Genomic DNA, 11,962 nt, shown 5'->3' with positions numbered 1-11,962 from the left:
AGATATTATAAAACTGAAGTCTGGAAGAAAATAGCTGGGAAATGTTGGTGTTAGTTTAACTTAGTTTCCTGAATCTCCCAACTATGAATGCTGGGACTGGTGCATGATGCTGGTAAGATGGTGACTGATAAGAAGCCTTGTGTAATCCCAGTAGTATACAACACAACATATTCATTTAAAGTGATCCATAATCTCCTGAAACCCGAATTTAAAGCTGGATATAAACCCTGAACTCTTCAATAATTGGTCAGCATCTGATATGTCCATTATAAACTGCTGTGGCTTCCAAAAATGACATGACCTGTTCATGTTGCAAAAATCTGAATAATTCATCATAACTTTTTGATTTGTCTATATCTGTTGGGTAAACATGGTGGTATTTTATCATATTAAAACTCAAAATGCATGGTAAAAAAAAATTCTATCAAATGCAGGTATCAATTTATTGCTAATAATGAGAAACTAGTGCTGCTTTGTGTCTATATTACCAATGCATTGCATAATAAAGTAGCCCAATATAAAATAATGATGAGATGTAGTGTAAAACTGACTGGAGGAATAAAATAGGCCTAATGATGCATCAGGCCTCGGCTAAAAATGTGCAAATTAATTCGGTGCACTTAACATTCATCAGATATTGAACAAATTAGTGATTGTGTGTGTGTGTGTGGTTATATACATGTTGTGGGTTATATACATGTGCGTTAGATAAAAAAGGTTGAGAAAGAATTAAATTCATTTTAATTGTTTGGATAAGAAAGTATTGTCATGGACTTGTAGTGCTTAGCAGAGATATTCAGACCCCTTGCATTTGTTTTCCCATTTTGTCCCCTTACAGCCACAAACCTCGTTGCATTTTATTATCTATTTGTATCATTGATCGACACATAGTACAGCTTTTCACATCTAACGACTGAGAAGTTCGCCCATCCTTTTTGGAAAATAGCTCAAGTTCATTCCGATTAGATGGAAAGCATCTGAAAGCATCATTCTTCAAATCTGACACAAATTCTCAATTGAATTTAGATCTGGACTTTGACTGGACCATTCTACCACTTGGATATGCTTTGATCTCCTCTACATGACTTGTGTGAAACCTCAAACAGAACGTCTTGTAACTTTCTTGTTGCCACTCTTCCATAAAAAAAAACCTGATTTGTAAAGTGTACAACTAATGGTTATCCTGTGACCAGTCTCCCACCTGAAAGTTAGCATGGGCCTTTTGACAGCTTCTCTGATTAATGTTCTTCTTGCCTGTCTGTTACGTGGACAGCCATGTTTTGTTTGTGCCACACTCTTTCCTTTTTCAGACAAAGAAACAGTGCTCCGCCTAACCGTGCTTTAAACTTCTGACCAACTTTCTCCCTTGTCTGTCTGCTGTGTTCCTTGTTATGTATGAAACTGTTCGTTCAAGAATCTTCTCTAACAAACCCATGGGGCCTTCACAGAACATTACTAGCAATAAATACTAGTAATAAATTAGACAGGGGTGGATTCTATTTACTATTTAGGTGACTTCTTTAGGCAATTTGCAGCTCTTTTCCCTAAAACCACAATTTATTCTCGCACCTTTTCACAATTTGTGTCGGCATGTCACATCCCACTAAAATAGATTGAGGTTTGTGATTGTAATGTGACATAATGTAAAAAATATTTAAGGCATTTGAATGATTTTGCAACACACTGTTTTTACAGGTTGTAGTTTTGAAAGCCAGCACCTTGTTTACAAATGAAGATGTATGTTGCATTTAAAGACCAATCAGTTTATTTTTTTTAAACTGAATGTTGGATTTCAATTCTCAGGCCGCATAAGAAAGTAGATAAATTATAATTATAAGGTTTGATCAAAATAAGGAGAACTGGTTAATTTTTAACAACTCTGAAATGAGATTATAGAAGAACACATTCTAGGTAAATACACATCTCATTTTAAAGGAAAATATCAAAGACAGAAAGTACTATTGAGTTCTTTAAAAAAATTAAACAAGCCAAGATGGTCCTCAATGTGAGTTTTCGTGTTGTAGAAACGGTACTTCTGGCCACACCATTACAGAATCACCTCATTCCATTTCCTAAATATAATACATTTTCCTTCCAAGCACTTTTCCCAATGAACTCCTTTCTGATGATTTTCTTCCCTCTCTTGCATCGCCTCTTTCATCCAGGAAAGCTGTAAAATCTGAAGGGCTGGCTGTTTTCACTCAAGGGTGGATTGCTGTGCTATGAATCTATAATGTAATCCCCCAACATGAAGAGTCACACATCATTCAAATGCTACAGTACATTACAATTTCCATCCTTAAGATATGATGGAAAGTTCCAGAATGGGAGTCTGAGAACTGTGTGAGGTAAAGAAAGAGCAAGTACCAGGATGTGAGTGTGTGTGCTTATGCACTTGTGTGTGTTTGCTGTTTTTACATCTTTATGTGTTTTTGGGTTGCTTGCTTGCAATAGTATTTGTATGTTTGCAGTTGTGTTCTGGCATATCGGCGCATTTCAGTGTTTCCGTGTGTAAGTGTGCATGTTTGAGTAAGCGTATATTTAATACGCTTGTGTTTGATGGGTTTAATGCACATGTGAATGTGGATTTTATGTGTATTTGGAGTGTATGTGTGTGCCTGTGTATTTGTGGAGTTTTATGGAGAGGAACTGTGTGGGGGAGGAGAATGTGGAAGTGAATTATGCCTTTTTTCAGAAGGGAGGGGTGCATATATGTATGTGTGTATTTGGGGGGATGGGTGACTGTATGTTCACTAAGTATGTCTGGGCTCGTTGGTAGTGTGTATGTACGTATATGTGTGTGTGTGAGTGTGCTATAAAGCAAGAAATGCAGTTTATTGCACCAAGCTGTGAGGTTTTAAACCCTTCAGTGTGTTCAATTAATGTTTATGTATTTACATCAAAATGTTTGAAAAAAACCCCCATCTGTTTTGTCCTTATATATATTTGCATATGTGGCCACATGAGTTACCATAAAGGTTGTAATGATGTACGGGTATGCAGATACTTTATGTATTTGAGCTAAGATGTTTTTCTGTTATTTCTAATGCATTCATGACCATCTGTCTAAGTGAACTATACAGTCTTTGCACACATGCGTGTGTGTGGGTACCTGAGGGTTTCTTTGTTTCTATGCATCCATGAACTTGTATATATTTGCAGATGATGCAATTAAAGATCCCCCAGCCAAAAGCAAAACAACAGACTGCCTGTGTGAGATTTGAATTAAATACTTTGTCTCAAAAAGATATAGTTTTAGTCACAGTGCAGCAACTCTCATTGAAGGGTTAATCTTGGTCTAATTTCTATAAGTTAGTTAGGAAATATTACAACCATTCGCAATTTTTCCACAACTTGAAATAAGATAACTTGTATGATGAAAGCAGGCAAGGGAATTTCAGAAAAGCCAGCTGCACCAATAACTCCAAACGTTGGGCCTTTTAGCCCTACTCCCAAATTGACTGAAAAAGCTTGCTTTTCTTGAACCACCTCATGCAAAAATCTTGGTCTCTCTGAATTTTTAACCCCAGCATTCAAAGTTACTGTCACTTTATCTGCTATGTAGTTAATGACGCTGGAACACATAGAAAGGAATTGCCATTGATACAACTGGTAGCTTTCTGTTTGCATCTGCTGTATAAACTCAGCTGCATTCTTTCTCCTGGAGAAAAAAATCCTTTCTGAAGGATCTTTGTATGTTATGGTTTTAGTAGAAAGATCACAAGCAATGAGGTTTCACAAAGAAACCACAACAAACACCTGTCTAAACTACAGGTTACAGTAGATGGTGGGATTTTTGCAGATCACACCCCCTACTTACAGCTTTCAAATGCTTGACAATGACAGTTATTGAGTGACTTTCTAAAACAAACATCCAGACGTTCATCCACATCATGACATGTTGGAAGGTAACGCAAACATCAGCCTGTTTTAATTCCCTTTGAAATGTGACCTGAAAAGTTCACTCTAATACTGAAAGCCAGTTTAATGTGTTTAACAGGTTGTGCAGTAATAGCTGCAGCTAGAAAGCTTATTCTTGATAAGGCCTGTGGATTACATTGTTTTCATCATGCAACATTTGAAAGGATAATCTTTACATTTTATTTGTACACAGATGACAGACTTTTTAAGTTTCAAGTTTTAAAATAAATCAAAAATGTCCTTCCTGTCATACGCTAGTTTACTTAGCAAACCCTATATCCTAATCCAATACAAATGAGACATAAAATATGTCAGTAGCTGCATTAATAAACAAATTGCTTGTTCCTTTTGCAGCTTTCATCTCTTTATGTTCAAATAAATTGTTACAGATTTATCTGTTCTTAATTTCATCTTCCTGCTTCCTGAAACCTACATGCACAGTTCTATTATGTGCCCAGCCATTTAGAAATGGTCATTTTCAACATGGCAAGTGACTCCATTCTGTTTGAGCCACAAGAGGCTATGATATAGAACTATGATATTACCACCACCAGATTCATTTTCCATACTTGCATATCCTCAGAAGGTTGTGAGGGGCTGGTGCCTATATCCAGCGGCCATTGGGCGAGAGGCGGGTTACACCCTGGACAGGTTGTTAGTCCATCACAGGACAAAAATCATGTACACATGTCACACAACAATGACAATTCAGAGAGGAAGCTGAAGTACATCTCCAGAACCCTCAAGTGCACAGGTAAAGAAAGCATGCAGACTCCATGCAGAGTCTGCATGGAGTCTGCATGGAGTCTGTCATGATTTGCAGATGTTTGAGTTCTGTTTCGGGTTTTGCTCTCCAGTTGGTGTGTTATAAGTGAATTTCCTTTGGTGTAGTTTCTAAGTCTGTGCATGGTGCATTTTAGTCATATTTGTAAGACATTTTCTTTGGTTAAATTGTGTCGTTGTACTTCTGTTTAGTTCCAGTCATGTTTTAGTTCCCACCCTCAGCCATTACCACCATAATCAACTTCATTCAGTCCACCTGTGCCATTCAGTCTCTCTGTTCACCTGTGCCACGCACTATATCTACTCTTCTCTTCTGTTCACTCCTTGCTCGTGCATACTGTTCGTTCACCTGCTTTCAAGCCCATGTCCATGCCTGCTTCTGCCACCTGATGTCAGCCTGAAAGCTTTTGCTTTCATTTTTGATTAAAATCACTAATACTCACCGTGCTGCTTCTGCCTGCCCGTCTGCATTTAGGTCCAGCTCCAAGAGCCACTCATCCTGACAGGACTAGGACCTTCTTGTTGCGAGGCAACAGCTACTGTGCAGCCCTCTTATCCTCGTTCCTCTTATTAGTATTATTATTATGAAGCATTTCAGTCTGTTGTGCAAAAACAATATTTTCATTTTTATTTTAACTTATTTTTTGTGAGGCCCTTAAAACCAACCAGAGGCTTCTAAGCCAGTGTTTTAGAGTTCATAGTTGATTTATCCTCCTCACAGGGAGTTACTGAACGGCTGGAGTATTAAGAGAGACAGCAAGCTCGGCCCTGCTGAGTATTTATCTGTATCTGTAGAAGTATGAAATTGTTTTTTACACTCTTTTACCCCTAGAGGGAGCAGCTGCTACCAATTTCCTCAGCCTTCTTATGTGAAGACGGAGTTAGACGGAAACTGCATTTTTACCAAAATAAGGTCCCTCTTCCTGCAACTGTGTTTTTTGAAAATAGAAAAGTAAGAAAATGTCTTGTTTCTAGTCATTGTAGTAATTTGCTTCTATAGTACGCATGGTCATTTTGTCACAAATAACCTCTTGTTTCCACGTCGCAACAAAAGGCAGTCTTTTATTTTGTTATAAAACATTGTTCCTGTTTGCTGTATGTAAAGCGTGCAGCTTGCTTTGGGAGCCCTTTGTATGACTGGACCGCAGCAGCAGAGGAGCATAGACCAACACAGTCCCAACCAGGGACAGACAGGTTCAGCGACGTCCCCTGTCCCCACCGCACACCGCAGCAGGACCCGGACCCTGACAAAAGGAGGGAAAACTCTGCTCCGTTTTATTTCAAGCTTTGCTCCAACGACAGAAGCTCTTTCACCAGGAACTTTGGTCCTCTGAGCTGCAGTCGCAGGAGCATGAGACCGTGTAGAGAACCGCATCCATCTAAACTTTAGAAGTCTCTTTTATTTTTCGGACTAGAACCTGAAAACTAAACTCCAAATACGTGTTTAATGGACAAAAATCCTTTCGGTTTCTTTAAGTTTTATTAGTTACTGGTAATAAAAGTGGAAGAGCGGATTAGAAGGAGACGTGGATGTATTTTTAGCCATGGATGTAACAGTTTACCCGCCTCCTCCTCAGCCTCTGTCCGCTTCAGACCGCACTAGGCTGGGCCAGCGCTCCTACCCTGACCCGGCTTTTGGGACCAACAAGGTTCGTACTTCTTCTTAGCGTATTTCTGGTGGGAACTAAAAGCTTTCTTTCTGTTACCCTCTTACTACATTTTCTACGCGCCCTGGTGTATTCGTGTGTCTCGCTGTCCTAATTAAGTGGTAATTAATCGCTTTATTTGGGCCTCTCTTAGTTAATGCAGCTATTGAATGTAACTACAGTTTACTGTGCCACTAGTCCTCCCTCACAATATTAGATATATTTTTTGTTTATTTATTTCCCAAATAAAGTAATTATTTAACTGCTTCAAATAGATCCATAATTTGTTTACCACAAGGGAGAGATGTAAGAATATGATACATAGCAATAAGCAGAAGTGAGAAGAGTTAAGGACCATACCTCATCATGTTTAAGCTGAATTTAAAAGTGGTGATTTATGCTGGAAATGGCAGCATGTTGATTTGTGCTTGGTATACGCGCTGTTGCCTTCTTCCCTCCACAGAAAAGCCAAAGGTCAGTGCCAGACCCACAGTACAAACCTGGACTTGGATCTCATATATAAATATATATATATATATGGAGAAAGATGCTTCCCTGAGTAAAGTGCCTGGGGAAGACCATGTTTATTTGTCAGTAATAAATTGCTTAATTATTGGATTAGCCTTAGCCGATGAGTTAAGCCAGCAGATTATTAATTAACAGTTCTTAAAAATAGTTGTATTTTTGCCTGAAAACTGAAATGGGGATTGGGTGGCTCCAGCTCGTTGTATATGTAAACAAGCCCTTCACTCCATTGACGTAAAAATGCTAAAAACTCATATAATTTAATTGAATTGTAAACACCATTTTAATTTATTTTGGTTCTGATTCTCATCTGAGTCATGTGACCCGTGTGAAATGTAATCTCAGATCAAAACAAAATTACTCTTAGCGCCATCCTGAAGGTAGATGTTACATATTAGAGTCAAAGTCAAAGTGAAATTTATATATAGGTGCAACTGAAGTTGAGAAAAGTGCTGTACACATAAGATATTTAAGAATAAAAACTAAATCAAAAGTTTGCACAATCAAACTGAAAACTGATTAGTGAGATCAAAATGTTTCTGTCTTTGCAATTTTAATGTCCTTCAGTGCAGCCCCTGACTCAGCCACTGTTTCATTTTTTGTTTCAAGTCTAAGCACGGAACATTTTCTCCCCAGATCCACCCAATCCAGTTTTTGTGAGCTTTCTTGCTGTTTAACAGGAGCATTAGGTCAACAGACACTGAGCAGGTACCTCCTCCAACCATAGCAGTGTCTACCGAGGTCTTCAGCTGTGGGAGAGACGCTTATAACCCGTGATTTTCAGCAATGAAACTACAACCGATGACTACAACCGAGCGATTACACTTATAACTTTTATAGAGTCACAACAAACTCAGTGAAAAGGTGCAACTGTAAGAAATTTTAAACAGACTTCTGTGTAGCTTGTTTTTGGAGTGGCAGGAAAAGTAGTGAAATCCCTGGTCAGGAAAGCTGGTTTTCTTGCTATAGACTTGTGATCATTTCACAGCATTTACACTCTGAAACTGTATCATAATCATTTCATAATTAGAGAAAGTTTGTAATGTTCACAGATCTTTAATAAATAAAACCTGAGAGATGTATCCCAAAGGAGCATTTTGTTAATGATCCACAGGGGTTGTTTGTTGTTTTATACCTCAGAGTATAAAAGGTTTACAAAATTTTATATATAGCATTTGAATGAAGGATTTGCTCTTTTGCACCAGACAGCTGTGAACAGACTGATGATTTAAAATCTTTGTAGCATAAAGGGGGCCGGTGACCTATCATTGAAAGATCATTGAAGGATAACTACCAATAGTGACACTTCTGGTTTGTTTCCAATGGCATAAATCAGTTTTGTCACATACTAGTTTTATATAAATGTATATATCAGTTTCATAGCTCAATGAGAATATACTGACATCACCCCTCTAACTGCATGCTTTGTGGTTGATTGGCTGTCGTCTGAAGCACCCTGTGAGCTCTCTTCCATCCCTGAGTCATCGACATGCAGGTTTATCTCCACTCACCTTTTAGGAAACTTTGCCTCACGCACTTTGAAAGTGTTGAAAGTCTACCGACTTTAAAGGCGCACAGTTTGGATACTGAAAACAAGGATGAAGGTTGATTCTCTGGTGGACACTAAATATTCTTTAAAATTTCAGATGCACATTTTCTATCATGCATTGAAAGTTTGGTACTCTCTCTTGTATTCTGGATTTTTATGGTCCGCCACATTTAACTACACATTATTTATCTCAGACTATCCCTGCAAACAGGAGCCCTAATATCACCATTTTAACTTATTGACTGGCGTGTAAGTCTGCAGGGGCTTCTCATTGACTATCACTGGTCCAAATATTTTAATTAGTCTGATAAGGACAAGCAAGTAATTAACAATCAGCCCAACAGCGAGTGTGTGCTATTGAATAGTCTTCTCTTATTAAAAAAGGTTAAAAAGGCGTTTAAATTAGCTGTAAAACTAGTTTTAGAGATACAATTGAGTCAGGGTGGGAAAGTCTGCAACACTGGCTCAGCAGATGTATTCAGACGTTGTTGAAGGTTTTTCTCTGCAGAAAAAGACACTTCTGCTCTTCTGACTTTGCCCTCACTAACAGGGTGTGCTTGGCTGAGGCTCTGACAGACTGTGAATGAAAGGTTGTTCATTCAGTTGCCTCAAACAGCATCTCTGTTCCTAACAGGTTGGGATAATGACTTTCCTGATATTTCTCATGTTAGGAATTAAAACAGCACTGTAACGTACTGATGAAAGATTTTGATGTTTTCCGTTTGTTTTTCTCATACAGGGGCCTTTTGAAATGCGTCATACTCCTGTAATGTGTTGCTGCGAGAAAACCTACTTTTTTTTTTGTTTAGGAGACGGGAAGCAGAGATATAGACTGTAGATGCTGGGGATGTGGAGAGAGTGAGCGGTGTGGTTGGGGGTAGGGACTGGAGAGAGATATTGAGGGTTGTTGGGGGTAGGGATGTTGTAGATGAGAGAGAAACGGAGAGAGAGAGAGTGTGTGTGTGTGTGTGTGTGTGTGTGTGCGTGCAGTGGGGGGTGGGGCCACCAAGGTTTGTACTATATTTCTCTCTCTGTGTCTTTTGATTCACGGCAATGTTGGCCTGATAGACGAGATCAAATTACTCTGTGGCTGAACGCAGGGAGAGAAAGAAAGAGAGAATGCAGAAAAGAAAAAAGGCAGGAAGTGAGAGAGGAAAATAGGAAGCAGAGTAGAAGCAAAATGAGAGCAAAGAAGAAAAGAAGCATTAAATTAGAAAGCAGTGGGGAGAGATGTTTAATGTGAAGAGGTAAAAAGCAGAGGTGGAAAAAGGAAAAAAAAAAGTAATTTCACAGTTACCACTGGAATGGCAAAATGTCATCACAATTCATGCCCATGATTAGGATTAGTGACGACCACTTTACCAGTAAATTCTCCTCAGATACATTTGGATATGACGATTATATGCAGCGGGTCAGCCTCTAACCTTCAGAGCAGGCTTTCCCTCCCTGTTGGAGCTGCTGTATAACCCTTCATCTCTGTACATAATAAACATTTCTCTTTGCAGTGCTGCTGCTGCTGGATCTTAAAAGGCTTAAATTTATTAATTTTGAGTTGAACGATTTACAAATATTACTGTATAGTTCTTATAATAAATTTGGTTTGCCCATACCTCTTCTAGCTTTTTTGGGTTGGGGGCTGGTGGTATTCATCCACTCCACATGTTGTAGATCTGGATAATGAGTTAAGGTTTTATTTCCTCATTATAAAACTACCAGGTCCATGAGGAAATGCAGCAAGTAGTCTGGTTGGAAGAAATTTATTGCTGAAGTTTTATAATAAAAAAAAGAGTCCACTCCTCAAATGGATTTCTTGTTGAAAACGTCCCAGTCTCCATTGTCGTGTAGATGGGAAAAATTTAATCTTTTTTACAGGGAAGCCCTGGCTCATGTGTAGTGTGACTGAAAGCAGTAGAAAGTACTGCGTTCGCTCACAACATAACGACTGCCAACCAGTTTAAAACCCACAGAAGATGAAGATATTAACAATAACAAAGGTGGATTGCCGAATACTACGTTTGCTGCTGACTCTTTTGAATCACTGTTCTCCAGCACAGTGCTAATTTTTCCCGTGCTTCTGCTGCATTCTCTTTGTACTCATAAGTCGGAATTTCAGAAAGTCAGTGCAACACGACCATACCTGACTTCCACATTCAAGATGGTTGCTACTCATAGCAATAGTAGTAAAACATTTTCACTTTTACAGCTTTTAGCAGTTCTTTATTATTTATGTGATAAAAAATGTATTTAATAAATGTATTTATGTAGTACCTTTCAGCGTTTACAAGACGAGATGTTTCAATGCTGTTTATATGCATGAAAAACCGCGTAGAGCAGTGTTTATTGTCATTGTTGTTGTGAGACTGCTGTTCCAGTTGCTAGCAATACGAACGAAAAGAACCAGGAAACTGGAACGCTACAACTCGGAGATGATGTAAACTCCCGATTTCCCAGTTCCGACTTCCGAGGTTAATGAAACACAGCATTTGTAGGCAGAAGTCTTTGCGCATGTTCATGAATTTTAAATAACATACCGCCAACTAGTGGCATGGCGGAGGAATTACACCATTTTCACATCTCTACTTTTGCCATGTGAACAGAGATTGTAATTAAAATGTTGTCATGTAGAGGTGTTAATAGAAAAAAATTCAGTTTCCAAATGAATCGTCATTGAAACAGCACCGTCCAATTTGTTGATGGACCCACCAATGACAGCAACAGCAAACTAACGATTCTGTTAACATCTTCCTCAAGGTTTAGGAATGTATTCATAGATAGGTAGAAAACCAGAATTGGAGCCTCTGCTCTAATTCATCCCATAGGTGTCCAAGAAGGTTAAGGTCAGGACTCTGTGCGGATCAGTTTGGTTTCTCCACACCATCCTTTATACACCTGCAGCCATGGAAGTGATTGTAACACCAGAATTCATTAACTTGGTAGTTTCACTCAATACTTTTGGCAACATATTTTGCTGCGATCAGGCAAAAATTTTTCTTTAAATTTCATCAATGTTGACTGGCACGCATGGGGATCAAAACCGAAATGAACAAAAAGGGAATAACTAATTGCGTTTTTGTATTTACCCATGTTCATAATTCAGCCAAGTAGTTACATACTAAGGGAAAAAACTGATTCACTTTGATTAAATACACTGGTACTAGACAAGTTGTTTATTGGTATGAAATGGAAGGTTTGTATGAAATGGAAACGCTTTTGTAAAAAAGTGAAGATGGTATGTGTTGGAGCAGGGGCGAACTGACCTGGATCCTACTTCAACGCTGGACCCCATGTTCTAAAATAAACCACATGCAGGAATCAGGAGGTCAATGTTGAACTCTGTTGTCGAATCTTGAGGTTTGTATTCACACCTTGCACTATCCTTGAACTTGTGCGGTGTATAAAACCACAGCAGCTAAAAGACCTCCACTGAAACAAAGTACTGAATATAATCCAGGTTTCCACTTTAATCGAAAATATGTTTTTGTTTTACAATTTCATTCAGTTATTATTTTACCAATTAGTATTATTATTTACAGATGAG

At 38.5% G+C, this 11,962-nt stretch overlaps 1 protein-coding gene across 3 annotated transcripts in view; it reads left to right on the top strand.

Annotated features, from left to right (window-relative positions):
• Positions 1-5,848: 5,848 nt before the first annotated feature.
• tox (thymocyte selection-associated high mobility group box) overlaps positions 5,849-11,962 on the top strand; it is a 61,830-nt gene continuing 55,716 nt past the window's right edge. For all 3 annotated transcript variants that reach the window (XM_047368316.1, XM_047368315.1, XM_047368314.1), the window contains exon 1: positions 5,849-6,353. In XM_047368316.1, coding sequence (XP_047224272.1) covers positions 6,249-6,353 — 105 coding nt within the window. In that variant the 5' untranslated portion in view covers positions 5,849-6,248. The remainder of the gene's footprint in view (positions 6,354-11,962) is intronic.

Source organism: Girardinichthys multiradiatus, chromosome 6, assembly GCF_021462225.1.
Source record: "Girardinichthys multiradiatus isolate DD_20200921_A chromosome 6, DD_fGirMul_XY1, whole genome shotgun sequence".
Taxonomy (NCBI): Eukaryota; Metazoa; Chordata; class Actinopteri; order Cyprinodontiformes; family Goodeidae; genus Girardinichthys; species Girardinichthys multiradiatus.
This window is presented reverse-complemented; position numbering and strand designations above follow the sequence as displayed.